Raw genomic sequence first — 20,537 nt, 5'->3', positions numbered from 1 at the left:
TTGTAGTTGTCTTAAACCCCAGAAGTTACAAAGTAGGATTAATATTTAGCATAACTTTTTTCTAATAGGGTTGTGAATGAGTGGAATGGTTTGCCTGAGAAAGTTGTACTTGCAAGTAATGTGAATGGGCTTAGGTATGCTTTGGACCCGCACTTTAAGCATTGTAATCGGGTCTGATTTTTTGTGTCTTCTGTTTTTTCTCTCTCCTATATGGTCCTTGATGGGGACTTGAGTGTTCTTAACTTCTTCCTGATCCTTTTTTTTTTTTTACTAAACTAAACTGAACTAAACTCATTTTTATTTTCCTTTAGTTTGTAATTTTCTTATGGAGTCCGGGGGGGGGGGGGGGGTGAATATGACTTTGCCGACTCTTTCAAGAGATTCTCTTAAAAATTTATTGTAATAATTAAACATCCAATATTTCTGAAGTACGCCACCAAAATTTACAATTTCATTCAGGGGGAGTAAGGTCAACAACGAGAAGAGCAGATTCTCTGCTTCATTCAGTTTTCTCATTTACTGTAGTGTGCTGTTTACAGTAACACGGTACCATAGACTCTACATAGTAAAGATATTATGCACGATGCGTTCCTTAATCATTACAGGAGCACATTGATAATGACTATGGTATCTAAACTGTTTCGATCAACGTTACTGCAGCTGGGTTGTGGGAGTCGATTAATTTGATGACAAAATAGTGAGCTGTTTTGTTAGGAATTCTGTTTTCTTTACAATTTTCTTGGATCTACGTGGATTAGGTCCCTCCAAGGATGGAGGAGACTAAAATAATTTATCATATTGACGATGAGGATACTCCGTATTTAGTGAAATTACCCATACCTTCTGACCAAGTAACGTTAGGAGACTTCAAAAATGTGCTCAACCGTCCAAATTACAAATTTTTCTTCAAATCAATGGACGATGACTTTGGGTAGGTACACCTTGAAGTTGTATAAGAAAATCTTGGACATTTCTCTTTTATCTGGCCGCAGGCCTAACCTAGGCATCGGTTAACAATTTACAGTAGACTAGCCTATTTTAGGCTAACCTCGTTCTTACTGTAGCAGTGTAGGGAATACCTAACTCTAGACTAGGCTAATAACTGTTAACAGTGCGAGTGACACTGATAGCATAGGCTTAGCTTAGGCCTCGGCCTTATGCTAATCATGAAATAGTACTTAGTAGTTGGGACTTCGAATACGCATGTTAAAATAAGTAAAAACTAGCATACAGTGTCAGTAGTAATACTTAGCTTTAGCATAAGTTTGGCAGTTTCAGAAGATGGATGGTATAAGTACCAGGACTATTCTTAATCATTCCTAATCTAAGGCAATACATCTAAAGTTAGGGTGCAATCTGCTTCAGTCAGAAGGCTAAGTAATGCTACTTAGGTTATAACTTTAACTGTTAGTTATCACATAATTTAAGACTAAATTGTGTTTACCCAGCATAATGGTTAAGTTCTTTCTGGTTCATTCATGGTATCTTTATTTTATTGTTCTTTCATACTATTGGTTCATGTTCTTTCATGAGTTATTTCACAATATTGCTTAAACCTTAGGCTATTGCAGTGTCCCCTTGGATATTTGTTGTGTTGACTACGTATCGAAGGCCCTAGCCTATAGTATATGGTAATTTGGTGTGTTCTAAAGTTTCCTTAAGTTGTTTAAGCCTAACCTATGTTAGACTTCTGTGAAATACATACAATATGCAGCTGCACTAGTAACATAGGCGTAGGAGCCCAGTTTGATTTAAGGGGGCTGTAACGACTTGCCCTAAAAATATATCCAAAATTTTTCGCGCACTTCACGCTTTTTCAACATCTTAATCTACATAACATATAGGCATGCATCGGTTATTGCATCGCGTGCCAATTACATACAATCATATGCTATGTTATTATCGTTCCACATCGGTTACAATTTTTTTCGGGAAGTCGTTACAATAATAATGATAATAATAATATCAGTTTAACCATTGAAAAACACATTGCAATTTATTTTTCTTTTAGTAGGTGTCCGAAAAATTCTCATATTGCCCGAATTTTCACAAAAATATTTGCTTGGGGGGCTGCAGACCCTCAGCCCCCCCCCCCCCCGCCTCCTACGCCTATGACTAGTAATAGATGCTGTAATCGCTGGGTCATAATGTCAAATTGTAGCAACTTTTGTAATGCAAGTTTTAATCTACATAGCAAATCACAAAGGGAGGATAGAATTGATAGAGTCAAAGGAGGAACATCAACCTTGTATTTTTAGCACGTTCATGAAATATTTATATGGTTACCTACTGTTAACTGGAATTGCTGGGGTTGCATTCTTTGAATTACTTAGAGTCTTGTTTCTTTGCAAATATCCTCATCAATCCTTTTTGTACTTCATATACCCCTAATTCCCAAAATGGTGTTTACTAGTTATTTTTCATATTTCCTTTTGTTCTATTGCAAGTTGTACACTTACTCTACAACCTTTGCCAATTACATTTAATTGAAATATATTGAAAGTTGACTTGAAACAATAGTATCATGCATTTGAAGTATCCGTCTTCCTCGTATTGTACTATCATTCTTCTAATTACTTGGTTCCTCCTTGGCTCGCTACTTTCAGTATTCAATCGCCATCCAAGGTTGTGAAAACAATTACAAGACCTTGAAACATTCATGGGGCATGAAATCCAGTTTTATCATTTTCCAGTCATTTACGGTAGTTCCATCTTGACATTTCTGCCAAAGGCCATGTCACCATTGGATGCAGCTTTATAAACCAAGGAATTTCTCTCTATGGTTGAACCTTGCAGAACAATTGATCCCGGAAATCAATTCAATGTCCTCTTGGAATGGGATTGGGTCAAAGTAAACAACTCTGTGGACCATAACTGGCCACATGCTGATATGATATCCTTATCATGGAGGCAGCCTTGGTTCATGTTGATGTGGATGGGAGTAGTGATGGCTATTCACCTTATTTCATACAGTGTGTTATTTTATATTGAAAGGTTTAAGAACAAGAGAACTGGTCCTGCTTTTGAATGGTTATGATTTTGTAATTCTGTATACATACGTTGTCATATATACATACATACTGACATGTACATACTTTGTCATATATATGTATATGGCAAGCCATGTGGGACAAACACTGCATAATATATCCGCGTATTAATTGGAATATATACGCGTATTAATTCGAATATACATGTGTTGTAGCCTACATGTGTAAAGTTTCGCTTTTTGAAGCGATCTCGCGAGCCCGCCAAAACATTTATCGTTGGCATATGTACACAGCAAGAGCGGAAATGTTTTTTTTTTCGTGTAACTCTAATTAATCCGTGCATATATTGGATTTAATCCCCATATTTATTTTATTTAATACGTGTATATATTCGAATTAATACGTGTATATATTCGAATTAATACGTGTATATATTCGAATTAATACGTGTATATATTCGAATTAATACGCGGATATATTTAAGCCATATGATTGGCTAATAATATATACGCGTATATATTCCAATTAATACGCGTATAAATTCCAATTAATACGGGGATATATTATGCAGTGTTTGTCCCACATGGCTTGCCATATATGTATACATACTGACACATATACATACTTTGTCATATGAAAAAGCATTCTAGAAGGTGACCTTGATTTGTTCACTTTATCATACAGTTGAAACAATATTTAGAAGGATAAAATGCAAATAGGCAATAAGGTCAATGGTGATAGTGAACATTTTGTAATTGGAAGCTAGCAGTGCGGTATTAGTCTCTAAAACAAATGTGGTTCTGTGTCATTCTGTATGAATATCCTTTGAGTTAGTTGGTTGTTTCTGTTTATCTTTCATTAATTTCTTTATCTTCATTAATTTCTTTATTTTATCCTTTTTAGTACATCCTCACTTATAGGAGCTTTAAATTACTCCAAATATGATTTCGGTTCATCAAACTAAGACACCCATCATTTGAGTATCTTAAACACTTTACCAGATTAGAATGAGTCATTGGATCACATCAAAGAAAGATAATTGTAGTTTTGTTTTACTTTTACTTAAGTTGACTAGCCCAGCTTAAACTCTACATTTTGTATAATGAGATTTAAATATTACATAAGAAATTGACCAAAGTCATCTTTTAGGAAATGCTTCAAGCCACCACTATTGTTATCCCTACCTTACCGACACCTAACATGGGTAAAATCCTAAAATCAAGTATTGTGGGTTGTCTTAATGCAGGAGGGGGGGGGGGGTGGGAGTTGGACAAGGTGTGAACGCTTTATTTTTGGTAGGTGTGTTCCAACAAACAAAAACGGACAAGAAAGGCATCAACATAGTTTGGAACGAAATAAATAACTTTTTTTAATAAACACACTGCATAAAAAATTACTTGTAACCGCATGAAAAAGTTCCCTGCAATTTTAGCAGAGAATTTTGGTGCAATTTGGTTGACCTTTCACACAGAGGATTCCCTATTTGTAAGAAAAATTTGCAATTTTGTTTTCATCAGAGTGGAAGGATTCTTCAATTGTTATTGAGAACATTCTTCTGAGTGTGTGTTACAGAGCTAGGTTCCAGGTTTCTAATAATGTTTTCATCTATTCCAGTGACAAACGTCTATTGTGTTCTTTTGACAAGTTGTGATTGCTGGAAGATTCTCTAAGATGTGAAAAGTAGAATGTGGCATGAAATGTAAATTTGTGCTGTAATAAGATAATGTTATTGCCACCAGTCCATACCAGGTGCAGCCTAGGTTCTGAAAGACAGCTTTGACCAAAACAGTCAACAACTGGACAGAATAAGATGTTCTGATTATAGACAAACTTCTCACTTCCAAGTAGAATTGACTTGGATGCTTTCTAATGCAGCCATTATTTGTACGGCAGTGTAGGTTGTCTTTTTACAACATCAAATGACAGTGAAAGAAGACTTTAACTTGTTCTGATGAAGGAATACCTTCCTATAAACAGTGAAAGCAAACAGACTGGAGATTAAAATTGCAAATGTTACAAAAGTGCTTTCAAGGTTTTCACAATTTTTGTTCGAGAACACAACAGCATACTTGAACAGGTACACTATATGGAGATAGCAGCAATTTCTTGTCCAATTGTTATAGGTGACCCCCAGTCTGAGAACAAACAATTCTACAGTTTTGTGAACTGCTATTACAAGTTTACAGCAAGCATTGTGTCAGCCATTATTCACTTAAATGTGAAACCTGTCTTTACAAGTAGTACTAATTGTTAGATGGTGACATGCAGAAGAATGAAAGTTTTGTACAAAGTTCACCCCACAAATTTCCAGCTTGTCAAACATCATTACTTCATGTAAGGAGCTGTGTTAGAGTAGTAGCTCCCTGCTTCATGTGACAAATAGTGTACCATCTTCCTGGATATGTATAGCATCATGGTTGGCATTGGTTGCTTTCAGAAGCTATAAATTACCTCTTAGGCGGTTCCTAGCTTTCAAAATATCTTCCTGGGATAGTTGCTTATTGGCTAGTCATCTGGAAGCAGATGAAAGGTGGCATTTGGCCAGACATCTGAAAGAGTCTATAGAAGGTGACCTTTGAACTTGTTCAAGATCAGGCTGAACTTACTGTAGCTGTTGCAGTCAGTGTAAATTCTCACAGGGGTCAGTTTCTGTGTGGTAAAGAGGTTGGTTTGGTTTTTTGGGCAGTCAGAAAAATTGTAGAAAACTTGTTGCATTGTAGACAGAAAAATTGGACAAATTTTAAGAAGTAAATGCATCATAGAACAATTACACTTTTAATTGATCTTTGTAATTAAAAGGTCAGTAACAGGATTTGTTTGACAAGTTAAAATGTTCAAAATGGTAAGAGCAGGTTGGTAGAGTTGATTAATGTAGACATTTATTGGTAGTACTAGTGTGGGTGTCCATGATATCATTCAAGTTTTGGGATTATGGGTGATCAAATCTGTAGGTTTAAAGGATGAGCCAATTTCATTTCTAAATCGGACAACCTCATTTTCTGTGAGTCTGTGTAAATTACTACAATAGAAACACAGTCATAGAGCTGTTGCTTCTGTTATATTCTAACTAATAGTTAAAAAAACCCAACATTGATGTTGAGATTTTTTCAACTTCATTGTAAAATTAATATCATTTGATATTTTTTCTTTCCTTTCACAGAGTGGTCAAAGAAGAAATAGTTGATGATGAAGCTAAATTACCATGTTTCAACGGTAGAGTTGTATCATGGGTAAGTAAGTGTGTGTAACGTTGAACGGTTGAAGTTCAAAACAAAGATCTAAGAAATTTTGTTTTGTTTGGTTTTAAAATGTACTAGACCAAAATATGGTTCATAATATGGGGCTATAATAGTTGACACGTACTTATTGTATTGGTTTTATCCATTAATAAATTGCCATGGTTGATTTCCAATCAATAGAATTGATGTGTCCCTTCCTCCTGGTCTACTTGACCCTCTCAGAAAATATCTGGGCCTCCAATGTTCCCCACATTCTTCCACAAAGCCTTGGTCCAACCAAGTGCTGAGCGGGTCAGGTCATGGGTTGTAGTTTCACCAGAATGCTTAAAGCTTAGTATAATCATGTAAGTTGATATTCAAATAAAGCAGTTTGAAGCTTCTGGGTAAGGTTGGAAGATGAAAGTGCTAAATATAGAGTGAAGACAGACCGTAGCTTTCAAATTGAGTTAAGATTTGTGATGTTGGTGCCCATTGCCTATGTTTGGCAGAATGGACACTGGCAAGAATGGCCACTATGTGCTTTTCAGATTTTGTCAAATATCAAGATCATAGATGTATGCATACTATGCACTGTTTGTCTTGATTCCAGCTCAGCTGAGCTCAGGGAGTTTGCTATTGACCAATAGCAGCTCCCTGGGCCATTCATCATGTAGCAAGTATAGTAGGTTATAATTACACTAACATGTAGAGTGTTTCCCAAGGCCACATATATACTGTATATTTTAGTATGATAAAGATTCATTGGGGAGATACAACTTTTAATCATAAATTATTCTTGGGCAAATTTCTGCCCTACCATAATGACTTTGCCTTATAATGCAGCCTTTAGTTGGTTTGAGATTTTAATTAACTACTTTTTGATGAGGTGGGGAGGGGGGGGGGGGGGTGGAGGGTGGTAGGGCAAAATAGGGATATGTATGAATGTTGATGTATGTGAACATCTTGTTTTTCATCCTGCCAGGAATGTGTAGTTCTACATTAAGCTGTAAGTGAAGCTTACAGCAAATAAAGAGACATAAATATTTTAGTTAAGACAGTGACAGGCACTGTATGTGTCTTCACATATCAATCATGATAAAATGTTTGTTGCTATTATGTAGTACTGTAGGCAAGTAAATTGGAGGTTGTAAGTTACTTGACAATTATCAAAATGAAAGACACATCATTGGAATGTGGTAGACTGAGTTAGAATCTACCCTTCCCCAACACCGTACTGTATGTTTTATAGTGTGAATGATATAGCTTATTTGAGCTGTTCATGATCGGTTTAAAGTTAATATATGCATATTACCAACAGTGAATTATTACATTAAGAGGACAAATACATTTCATGAAACATCTCTAATAAACTTTTGCATTCATCTGCTTAAAGTAGTTGGTTGGTTTGCTGAATAACAGTATATCTGCCTTCTATCTGATATTTTTGAGTTGAAAGTAAATTGGCCTTTTGGAGTGTTGTTACAGAAGACCATTGAGAAACTGCTTCATTATTTCAAAAGCATCATCAATACAGCGCCTACAGTAAACTACAAGGCAAGTACAGTATGTTTAGACAAGAAAGTTGACTGTTTTAAGTTTGAGTTGTGTCTTCTGATTGTTAGTGCAATAGTGATTCCCACTCATTTAGGATTGTGACTTTGCTTCTTTCTTCCACACCAGAGGATAATGTCCTAAAGTTCCCCTGTTGCTCCCCTTAATTAAGCTGTTCTTAGTTCAAGTCAGTCATTAACATGTTACTAATCAAACAGTTTGTAACTTGTGCATCATATGAGAATCTGAAATCTTTGCAAAAAATCATGTTATTGTATCAAAAGGTCTTTCAAGATGTTTGGTGCAGAAATCAAGTTTTAAGTTCTTAAAGTCCTTACTGAACGGACCACATGTGTCTTACACCTTCTACTGTATATCTCCAGGTAATCATTGCCAAGGGTTTAGGTGTCACACAAGCCTGAACACAAGGCTTCCAAGAAGTTGCTCAAAATTTAATATAAAACTAGCTGGTTAATGACATGACCAGTGCAGATTACACCATTGTGGGATGGTCGTGTTAGAGTGGTGTAAGAGTAGTGTTAGAGTGGTGTTAGAGTGGTGTTAGAGTGGTGCTCAATATTCATTTGTACTGTACAGTACATGTATCACAGTATACACTTTTGTACAGTTACCAATCCTCTTTAGTAACAAACTCATTGATCTTGTGTTACTTGGACCAGTCAGGAATTACACAGCTGCTTTAACAAATAACTCTCAGTAGTTTGTTCTTTCTTCAAACATACTGTAGGCTACATACTGTAGGCTACATAATGCAGGCTACATAATGTAGGCTACATACTGGTGGCTACAGTCTGTAGCATAAAGAACCATTGACCTACAGCTTAGTAGCTCTTTCTGTATGTAAATTTATGCAGACTGGTTTTTTTGGGGGGCCTATTTTTCTCCAAATTCTCTTCATCCCTTTCAAACCGCCCGATTGGACAAAAGAGTTTACCAAAGATGTGAGAGAATTGCCAGGCTGTTATTGTGTCTGGCTGTTTACATGAAGATGTCAGTCTAAATAGACTCACAGCAGCAGCAGCAGCAGCTCAATCACATGATGAGCCTGCTGATGCTGCTACTTGATGAATGTAATGTCTCTTTCTGCTGCTGCTTTTAAGGTGGCTCGAGCATTATTCACAGAAACAAGACTGGTCGCTGAAGAATGTCATAGTGTGTAACTTGTGATTCACTCTTCTTCTATCTTTAGTGGTTTTCAGGTTGTTAGGTGCATTACTCACTCGCTGTGCATAAATCAATTGCAGGCAAGTCTGAAAAGGACGCTTCCATAGTCATGAGGAGCAGGGAAGATAATCAGCACAGACAAAGCACCGAAGAATAAGTTACCGTAATATTACATGTTGCAAATAAACTTGACTCTTAGCTTAATGACATTGTGCTGTTTAATACGTGAAAAATTCATAGATCTCAGCAAAGTAACCAATTAATTGAAGTTTGGACAGTCTTAAGTTTGTCGTGAAATTAAGCTTCAAAGTTATTTTTATAAACTTTGGGTCTTTGCTGGAACATTTCTATGTAAAAGCAAACAGAATGTCACCTGACAACATAAATGTCTTCAAAATGGCCGACATGTGCTGTGTTAATGTACTGCAGAGCGTTATACATGATACATACGCCCGTAATGATTCTGAAAATGATCAAACTAAGATGGAAATGAAAGGGAAAACCTAAATTTCAACATTGTGATTCAGGAACAGATGAAGGGATTTAATCACCAACAAACCTCAAAGCAAATATTGCTAAGTACTATAAATTATAATCATTATATAATACACAGTTTAGCATTCACCTAGCATCCAGGCTGCAAAAGACACTGCCACCAAGTTCAACACATATCTCTTATAATGAAAGTATAGTTTAGTCTTAGACTGGTATTTTTGGCTTTTTGAAACATCTTGTTAAACACTGCAGACCGTGCTGAAAAGAGTAAGTATACAAGTACTGTACATACTGAAATAGTGATTACTGAATTTATAGAATTCTCGATATATCTTTGAAAAAGACACCTACATTATTACAACTAAAACAGATAAACTATTTTGTGATGAATGAACTACACAATGAAAATGTCGACATACAAACGTTTGTTGTACACAAGTCTGGGGCCTAGTACCAATTTAATCCAGTTTTAAAAATTGTGAATTTTCACAACACGTTAGGTTATATTCCATTTTGTTCTTGGTAAAATGGTTTTATGGAGATAAAGCTTCCTAATAATACACCCCCCCCACACCCCTAGTCAGGGACAATTCTCTAATGCTAATACCACTGTATATTGTCCTCTCAGTTCATGCTTTCAAGCATTGGTACTGATAGTACAATGAACAGTTCCTAACCTTTATCCAATAGAGAAAGCAAGATGTTTAAACTGCTTATACTGTACATTCAGTTCAAGTGCTTTGAAGCATGAGATGAAAACGGAGCATTCATACATTATTTGAACTGCTTGGCATATGATTGACATACTATAGTTTTGTTTTGCATAGATTTGTATGATGACATAAAATGAACAGACTACATGTTTACATACAAGGCTGCCCACACCTACTTTGTATTGTCTGTACACATCTTCATTCTAGTAATTGTGTATTAGATTGTGTATTAGATCTCACACCTGATTTGTATTAACAATGCTTCCACACTGATAGTTTCTGGCAACATGAGAGATGATGAGTCAGCTTGGTGTCAGTCAGTCAGTGGTGAGAAATGCTTTTAAGATGTCTGCTGAATGCAATATCAGCATTCAACAAACAAATAGTGAAAGGTTTGGGTTAATATCAACACTTTTGTGACATGGTTGTATAACATTTGTTGTTTACCTAACTGAGTATAAAATGTGTGTTTGATGCATTCACTTCTGTCATTTGTCCTACTGTTGGTGACAAGTCGTTTTAGCAGGAGATTTGAGGTGGGTCAATATTGCAGTTTGTCTATATGCAAAACCTACATATTAGTGAATACCCCATTTATTTCAATTGCAGGTTTGAAGGGTGATAAAGTTAGTTTTTTTTCCAGCATTCTGCTATTAGTGTTTATTTGCTTCCTTCCTTAACCTGTCTCCTCACAAGCTCATCAATCTTGCTCTAGAATTTAGCATAACAATGGACTTTTACTTAATTTGCACAGCTCTATAAAAGCTCATATGAAATTAATAAAAATTGCTATACAGTCTTGAAAGATTTAATTGCAACCATTAAAGCATTTCTGAAAGTGCCAAGAAGATAATAACTATTCACAAGTACTCAGACTTGCCTCTCCATCAGAAATAAGCCTAGGGTCCTCTCACATTTATTTTGAATGAAATCAGTTGTTAATGGCCCTTACTCTCCAGAAATAAGCCTAGGGTCCTCACATTTATTTTGAAAGAAATCACTTTTTAACTGCCCTCTCTCTAGCATGCATGCCAGGTATTCCGAACCTGGAGTGCCATATGTAAAAACCGACTGTCAATTATCCATTAGTGCAGTACGAGGGATTAGTTAGACCTGGACGGTAGTCAGATAAGGGTTGGCCGTCTCACGGTTATTACCAGATGAAGAGTTTATCTAAGAGTGTATAGGCCAGGTAATGGATTTGTGATTTCATAGGGGTACCGTCAGAGGGGTGCTATTAGACCCGTACAGTTAATCTGCTTTAAAAAAGGTCTTCAGTGGATGCACATTGTAGACTAGTACAGTAGCTTTCTGGAGACTGGGGTGAAATATTTGATATTAATGTGAATAGCAGAAAGAAAAGAAATATATATGCTTTTGAACCAAGAAAGAGGGAAATGTGCAGTACAGTACCTTAAGATACATGCATGTATCTGTACTTTATTATACAAGGTTTAATTGCATAGATTATATGGTTACTAAAGAATTTGAAAGAAGCAACAACTTTTGAGAGCATATTGCTGCAGTAATTTTGAAATTGCAATAATTTCCCCTTCCCTACCCTACCCTCATCCCTCACCCTCATCCCACTTTCTTACCTCCCTCATTAACAAAAGAAATATTGAGGGAGCAGTCAAAATACAAATTTGATTCAGTTTTAGTGATCTAAGGTCACCCCAGGGTCAATAGACTCAAACCCATGTAAAGGTGGTGAAAACTGGTGTTTTGGGTAGAATAGGTGACATTTGATGAGTAACTAAACCACATATGTTGATGGAGGTCAAAGGTCACATAAGGTCAAAGAAGTCAAAGTCTTGAAACACCAGTATAACAAATTCAAAATTGCAACTTAAAATTGACCTCAACACTTGATGTGTAGATTTCCTGAACATACACAAGGTTAAACAAAAGAAAATTTGAAAACTTGTTGCAAAACTTATTACGAAGCCAACTGGCTTTCTGTTTAAGTCTACCTATTACCTAATAAAGCTTTGCAAGTAGTAAAAAGTTAAATCCATTACAGCCTGTATATGTGGTGTGATTTGCTGTCAGTGTTCAGTTTATTCCACGGGAAACTAGGAAACTGGAAAAGATGTTTTGGAAGCAGGTGAGAATTTTTCTGTTGTTTGTAAATTACTCAATCGGTGGATAAGATTTCTGAACTACCCCTTAGCATCATGGTTCTATCATGCTTGATAAGTTTAGTTAACAATCTATTGCAATTTCTTGCCTTTCAGCTGGTTCCTGCAGAAGGAAGTGGTGGCACCCCATCAGAGTTAGGTTCACAGGCAGGAGACTCACTACCCCCAGAAAGGACTGGTGGCATCGGTGACTCAAGGCCTCCATCTTTTCAGTAAGTATCTTCATTCATAAATGATAGATCATTGTTGTTGATTCAAGCATTGCAGTATTAATTCTTCCACACGTTATCAAATATTCCCCACTACTCTACTACCGTAGCTCAGTACTGTGGAACTTACTCTTCTTTTTATCCTCCTAGCATGGAATTTTTTCACTTTGCTGAGTTCGACCCTGCTAGATCAAGACTATTTGGTTGCCAAGATGTTTCATCTTGAACTAAAGCATGTAAATTGCTTTTAGTTTTAATTGATTTTAAATAATTTCTGTGATAGCTTTTCAAGTTGGGTGTGAGGAACCTTGAGCTAATAGCTTGTACTGCACTGGTTATCATTCTTCAGCTCACAGGCCATTCAGTGGTCTCAAGGTAAGAGCTTAGGCAGGTTTAGAATTGTATTAAAGTTCATTATATACAGTACTGTACTAATTGTACACATGTGCCAAAGGCTTGTATGTGTGTAAGGTACAGTACAGTATTCAATCTTTCTGAGGGTCTGTTGAAGTTGACTGTGGTACATCAGATGTCAAGTCTAAAGGAAAGATTAAAATCTTAGGTCACAGTTCCGTACAAATACCCTTAAGAAAAATCCAGACGAAAAAATGAACGATGCTGGTGCTTTGGATGGTAGAATGAGAAGGAAGAGCATTGGCTGGAAGAGCCTGTCATAGAGGGTGCATATTGTTAAAGGTTACCAGTTCATTTTAGGCATCATAGAACAAGGGTGCTAAGTTTGTGGGAGACAGGTAAGCTTGTAACCAGTAAGTTTGGGATTTCTGTGATGGAACTTGTAAATGATATATTAGAAATATAATTGTCAAACAAGTTTGGGTACTGTGGTGTGAGTGAGACCAGTAGGAATGGTGGGGGGGGGGGGAGGGGGAAGGGGAGGAGTCCTGAGAGGTGAATGGCATTGGTAAGTCTGGTGAAAGGAACATCAGGAAATGTCAGGTAGGATTGGTTAGGACTTGTATGGATAGGGTTGGATGAAGACAGATTGGGAGGGGAGTGGGGGGGGGTGGGGGAATTATGTGGCTAGGATTTTTGTAGAGATGGATGAGGGAAGGAGGAGGTTTGGTAGAGAAATGACTATTGTTAATATAGACAGAGGTGTCAGGCCAATCAAATACATTTGCTTTTAGACATTGTACTGTACGTTTACCTTAAATCATGTTCTCTTCACACATTGTAGTTACACACGTAAATAAGACAAAGCGAGCACATCAGTATAACACTATCTTAATGTACATTAGCCTGACAGATGATCCAGCCAGCCACTCTTAGCATAGAATCTCTCACTGTATTGTCTGTATTTATGTGCAGTTAGTGCCCAGGCTACTACTACAGTAATACACCATTCTCCTATGAAAGCCACTAAATGACTCCACTGTTGTCTTCTCCTTTGGTCTCCCATTGTTTTTCCATCATCATGAAGTACAAAGGTCAAACCTCAGTCAGGAGTTCTCCTGTAAGGGTAAAACTATTTTGCCAGAAAGAATAAATTTGTCTTTGTGGTTGCTGTCAATTCATGGAACCCCTCTGGCTACACCACCAATTAATTTTGGTGTAATGTTGTGGTCTGCTTGGTCTGTCCATCTTCCATAAACTAATCTTTCCTCTGTTTTATTAATATTTAGTGTCATGTTTGCATACAATTAGTGTGGCTTCTGCAGAATCAACAGTACTGGCCAACAGTATGTATTTTAATTACACACACTAAATAGAAAGACCATATGTGTACAGTGTTTGACCATTCATAATACTACTGTAGATACTTCACATAGAATGTATGAAACTAATCATTTTCACAGATTCCGACTAGTTATTATGTATGTGTACATCTAACTTTTAATGACAACCTTCCTGCTTCTCAATATTATACTTTTAACCAGAGTTTAGATATACTATAGAACCTTTTGTAATCTTTCATAGGAATTGTTTCTACAGTAATATCAAATTTACAATGACCTATAGATGTTTCTTCTGAATGTGTCTCACTTCCACAAATGTTGTGCTCCATCTTTGACAGTAAATATAACAAAACTAGCCAGTTTTGGTCAGACTATGTATAAATAAATCATAAGCTTGTTTCTTTACTTCTGTCATTGCTATTCTAATAAGATTTGTTTATTATATGCAAGAGTGTAGTGTGCAATAATCCTGCCATCCATTTGATGTGATACTTTTGGAAAGTTCTCTCTCTTGATGTGCTGAGTTCCATAGAGCTTCCTTCCTTCCAATACAGTACATGTACTGCAGCAGCTCTGTTAATACAGACCATCAAGTGTGATGATAACCTATTTTAATCCCATTTAAAGTAGTTTGAATTTTTGTGTTTCTGAAAATGACTCCCACCAGGGAAATTATATCCCTTTGAAAACTAAATCATTCCACATTGCAATTTAGAGGGGTGCCTTCTTCCCTTTGTCAGCGATTGTCTTATTAAGGTCAAAGGTCGTATATGCTTTCATCCATCATTTATCAGGTCAGGGCAGTCGCAAGGGATATGAACCATCAATCACTGATCAGATAGAGACATTGGAATCTATGAGTTATGATGAGCATCACTTTCAGATTATAGCTGATATTGGCCAGGTGTAATTTTAGAATAATACAGATGTACGTACTAGTACAGTAGTATGCACCTTGGTAATTACTTAGTAACATATAGACTGACTGCTGTTGACTGCTATTATAGCTGATACTGGCCAGGTGAAATAGAATAATATAGACTGACTGGTGTTGGCTGCTAGTTACTAAATTGATATAATTTTACCAAAAAATGTTGATACTGTAAGTAAGCCATATTGTCTTGATGTCCTTGTATCATTTTAATTCAACCAGTTTGTCTCCATTATCCGTCCCTACATTACTATCCTCCTGTCAGTGGGCTCCTTGCCCCCCCCCCCACCCCCTTTCTTCCTTATAAACCAGTCTGTATGTCTGAGGACAGCCCTAGTATAGGTTGCTTACATTTCTACCCTCTTCCCTCCACTCACCCTCCCCTTAGTCCTTGAATCCTTGCATTATAAGACAACCCCTACTATAGGTGTGTGGGCTCCTTGCTTTCATATTATACCTTTTACTCTTCCCTCACCAACTAATTCTTGTTCTTAAATGTACCTTGTTTAATATGTCTTGTTTGTGAAATCCTTGCTTCAGACATTAGTATGTCGGAGATTGCTAAGAATCCTCCCTTCAGGAGGAACCCCAAAGTACTGCACTGTGTCTGTTTGTTTTATTAAATGTGGCATTCGAACAAACTGTGGTTAGATATTTACTGCACATCAAGATTTTCACCCAGTCTGTATAACATGTATATATACTGTATATGAAACTGGGTATTTAGATAATACTCCTGCTCTCCAAGGATGGCCACGGTATACTATACTCTACATGGAGGCAGATTCATTCTTAATATCATCTCCTTCACATACCTGCTTGTTTCGGACTGTGCACTGCTGTTATTTATGCGTGTTGTAGAGGAGTTTTAATTCCTGTAGGAGAATTTAAAGAAGATAGCTATAGGTTGCATTCCTCTCAGCTCACCATGGTTGGTTGTAAATTACTGATGTCAACTTTGATTGCAGTGGTGGTACTACTGTAAGGAGGTCAGAGATTTAAGATTGTGAATCTGACATATTTCTAGTTTAACAGGGATGGTTGTAAGTCTGAGGCTACATTGCACTTTGCAGTATGTTGTCATGCTACAGTGTACTTTATGTAATAACTCATAGTGCTGATAATATGAGTTAAAGCTGTGCTGAAGATGAGTTAAACAGAGGGCAATAAATGTAGTACTATATGTCATAGTAACTGTTGCCGTTAGCGACAGATTAATCGATGAATATGGACGTGGGAGGGACACCACTAGCCTACTTCTGTGACCAGATGTCACAACTTCGGTTTAAATTTGAAAAAAATAATGATACAATTTAAACTTGTGTTAATCGTAGGCAGCATAAAGTGCAGGTTTAACTGGGGTTGCTAGGTAAAAAGTTTGCTATGATTTAAGATGTAATCATCAAAATACCCAAGTTTATTCTCGTACTTTCATTTCTTTGCTATTAAACTTTTGCAGTGCGAATGCTGGCAGCTTATCGGATAAATTTGAAGATACCGAGACAGAATCTGTGATCAGTTCCAAGAGAGGTAATTATGTCCCTGTTAATCATTCTTTGTGTTAATTGTCTTACAATTCATCTTCAAGGTTACTCAAGTTTATCTAGCAGATAGTTGGGAGTTACATAAAATGCTAGAAAACAACAAATAACTTGCCATGTCACCTTGTAAGTTGTACATGACGGTTTTTCCTGCCTGCCTGCCATCCCTTGGGTGGGGAGGTGGGTGTGGAGGGGGTAGGGGGTTGGGGCTTATGGGAACCTCCAGGAGGTTACTATCTTGGAACTGGCATAAAGATCAGCATGCAACATTATTTTGCTGGCAATACAGATTACAATGCATTTTCCAGGATGCAAATTATGAAAATTACTAGAAATTATCAAATAAATTATGTAGTAATATCATGGTGATCAGTGATATAAGTTTGTTATAAATACTTTCAAAATGTCAGGATATTCTTATTGTAGATGATCTTTCAGGCTATGCCCAAAACATAGAAAACCATCACATGTTTGTAATATTCTGCAAAACCCTCTCATATTCCTACAATTTGTTATCCTAATGACATTGGTAAATATGATATGGGCTCTCTGTCATAACCTTAACAGCAGGCAAAGTTCATAGAAAGATTCATGCACTATTGTGATCCTTACAAGCAGGTTATTACTGTAGGTGGCTAACAAATTTAGAGCACACCCTGCTAAGATGGAAAGTTCATTTACGATAAATTACCTCGTTTTAAAGTGCTTGGTTCGGTTCAAATCAAGAATTTTCTGTAGCGATAATAGAGGTTGGTACTTTTTGATCAAGTTAGTAGTGGAGTAGGTTTGACAGTTTGGGTAACTGGAATGGATCCCGATTTGATTTTTTCAATCATCATGTGCTTCTGAGAATTGTTATTTGTGGTGACTAAGGCCATCTTTGGTTTCGATGATAATCGTAACCTTTGCATTCATGATGGCGTGTGTGTGGATGTATGTGTATGTACAGTGTGTGTGTGTGAGTGCGTTTGTGATTGCCATCTTGTAAATACGATATCTCAAGAAGGGAAGGTCAGACCAATTTCATATTTAATGTGTCAAAGTACCACATTGAGTACAAGAAGCCTATTGTTTTTGGTGGAGGTCAAAGGTCATTTGGGGTCACCAGGGGTCAAATTGTTAAAACCTTATAAACACGATACTGTATCTCAAGAAGGGAAAGTCGGACCAACTTCATAGTTAGTGTGTTGAAAGCCTTGTAAACATGTACACCCTCACTATACATTATGTTAGATTCATGAAGAAAACTGCTCATGTTACATCATCGAAACCACAATGCATTTTTGCATTATGGTTTATCTTAGATGTCAAAATTGATTGTTTTCATCCTTTTAGCACCAAAATAGTTTAGGCTTCATTTTTTATCATCTCTGCATTATTACTAGGGAAACTCCTGCCTATAGATGTCTTTTGTTAATCATTCCTGGGATGAGAAAACTTTGTTTGAATTTTTACTGCTAAATTATGAGGATTTGCTTGATATGTTAGTAAAAGTCATAAATGTAATGTAGGACAAAAGAACTTCATATTCTCTAGCAAACGATGCAGCTTAGAATTACTTGATTAGTAGTACTAAGTATGTAACTCCAGATAACTTACTCCCTCTTTCAGGACCCCTTCCAGAAGCTTGAGGATTTGTTGCTAAAGAGATGTCCTGTGATAATTATAATCTTCAATGTTGTCTGTCTGTACTCCCTCTAAACAAACTGTTTTTCAGCAGTTTGTGTGTTTTGTGCTATTGTTAATTGGTTCACAACTCAAATACCAAACACCCACTGCAAACTTGAGAGTCAACATAAACTTGGCATGCATCTTAGGGTTAAACAGTGCTCACAAAGTGTTAGAGTATGCAGGCTAGGTGTGTGTTATATTCCATACAGTTTTGTACAGCTTGTGCCATGCTTTGTTTGAAGTTGTAGGAGGGTAGATTTTCAATTGGTCTGATCGGACACCCAGGTATTTCTGGTCTGTTCGGGTACCCAGGTGTATACTCTGGTTTGTTCGGGTACCCAAATAATCTCTGGTCTGTTCGGGTATCCAGGTATACTCTGGTCTGTTCGGGTCCCCAGATGTATACTCTGGTCTGTTCGGGTATTCAGATAATCTCTGGTCTGTTCGGGTACCCAGGTATACTCTGGTCTGTTGGGGTACCCAGGCAACGCTGGTCTGTTCAGGTACCCAGGACTGAATTGAGTGCTAGGTACAATTACAAACACATGAAAGTACTGTAGTTATTTTGCAATGGACATTAAATGATGCAATTTGCAATTTCAGTTGAAATATTCAGTTGAAAAGCTAGAAACATATCATAGTAGCACCCTCCCCCTCCCCCCCCCAACAAAAAAATGGGGAGGGAGCGTTGGCTCAAATTTGAGTTCTTAGATACAGCTTTCAGCTGAATTGTCTTTTCTGTAATAATTTTCAACTGTTGAGTTCAGAGAGCCATTCACATAGTCATTTATGGAAAGGGAATTTAATATGTTACAAGTTTGTATATCATGATGTCACATTTATTCCTTGACACTCCTTACTGTAAATACTATCATTAACTGTTTTGTTACCTGACTGGAGTTTTACAGTAAAAATGTGCAGGGCTGGTCTGGTGTACAGTTCCTATCACAAGTGCCTTTTCAACATTTACAAAGTTTATGGTTCAACCATATGGTTGCTTGGATAAACATGTGATGAGTTCAGTTTTGTTAAGAAAAAAAAGAATTTTCCTTCATGAAAGGTGGCAATCAATTGTTTTGTCTAAAAACTGAAATTGTGTTGGAAAAGTCATGCAAGGAAATGAATTTATTTGTGAATGGCTACGGATATCTCGGTCCTTTGGCTATTTCGTGAAATAAGTCATTAAATCTCCTCAGTATGGTTCCCAAGTTGAAATTGCTAGAAACGCGATTACAATGTTCATAATTTCATTCCTAGATAATGTTTGAAGCTGTAGCCGTGATCAGATATTTGCACTGCAAAACCAACCAAAATTCACAATTACATACATACTTGTAAATTACTTTACTGTATTCAGTGTCCTAAAAGTGATATTCACTGATATCTGCAAACGGTACGGTAAATATAAATCTAAAATGAAACGTTAAAGTGCCTTCAGTTTAATCTCTCATCAAGGTGACATCTCTGTCAAAATCCAAAACATGCACACAATCTGCCTTTCAGACAAAGAGGGCTGTCAGTTGTATGCATCGTGTTCAGAAAGCATTGCTGCTAAGCTTTGAGACATGTTTAATTGATGGAAAGCATTGTGCGGTTAGACATTGCTAATTGCACAGTGTGTATGATATGATAAGTGGATCATAACGAAACATGTTTTGGAGTGGATAATGGGGAGAAATTTAATCGAGATCCATCCTAACAAATGAGAAGAGAGTACTTTCCCTCCCTTTTGAAAGCAAAGTATGGTGAAATGAAATTCAAAGCTAAAAAGCATGAAAAATGTTGGTGAATCATCAATATTGAGTGACCTGTTTCCAGTCGTAAAAACAGGCAATTTAATTGAGTTTACGTGACGAAACTTAATGATGCGTAAGATGCTACCCCTACTTAATGACAAGATTTCTGAAATCTCTCTCTCGCTGCAAAACCCCAAGCAAAAGGACCTGCACTTTCCACGACGATGTTGACCTGACGTTAGGTAATGATTTGAAATTTGATTAAATGGAATCGTTTTGATGATGTAGAATAAAATTTCCAAATTGAAGGTTACAGTGATGAGTGGCAGTTGTGCGTAGAAGGTTGTAGGCTGGGTATATCCGTGACAACGGGAGATAAAGAGCACTCATTGGCCTGAGAGGTTAGTCATATATCAAACATTTTACTAGCTTTCAAGTTTCATTCTTGGCAAGTATTAC

General features: G+C 36.8%; 1 protein-coding gene across 5 annotated transcripts in view; it reads left to right on the top strand.

Moving 5' to 3' along the window:
• The first annotated feature begins 519 nt into the window (after positions 1-519).
• LOC139976338 (segment polarity protein dishevelled homolog DVL-3-like) overlaps positions 520-20,537 on the top strand; it is a 63,180-nt gene continuing 43,162 nt past the window's right edge. For 3 of the 5 annotated variants that reach the window (XM_071985022.1, XM_071985020.1, XM_071985019.1), the window contains exons 1-4: positions 521-931; positions 6,151-6,220; positions 12,390-12,505; positions 16,590-16,660. In XM_071985022.1, coding sequence (XP_071841123.1) covers positions 771-931; positions 6,151-6,220; positions 12,390-12,505; positions 16,590-16,660 — 418 coding nt within the window. In that variant the 5' untranslated portion in view covers positions 521-770. Of the gene's footprint in view, positions 932-6,150; positions 6,221-12,389; positions 12,506-16,589; positions 16,661-20,537 lie in introns of all 5 variants that reach the window. The other 2 variants (XM_071985021.1, XM_071985023.1) reach the window with 2 other exon arrangements.

Source organism: Apostichopus japonicus, chromosome 11 (assembly GCF_037975245.1).
Source record: "Apostichopus japonicus isolate 1M-3 chromosome 11, ASM3797524v1, whole genome shotgun sequence".
Taxonomy (NCBI): domain Eukaryota; kingdom Metazoa; phylum Echinodermata; class Holothuroidea; order Aspidochirotida; family Stichopodidae; genus Apostichopus; species Apostichopus japonicus.
The sequence above is the reverse complement of the archived record's forward strand: the minus strand, read 5'-3'. Positions and strand labels throughout refer to the sequence as shown.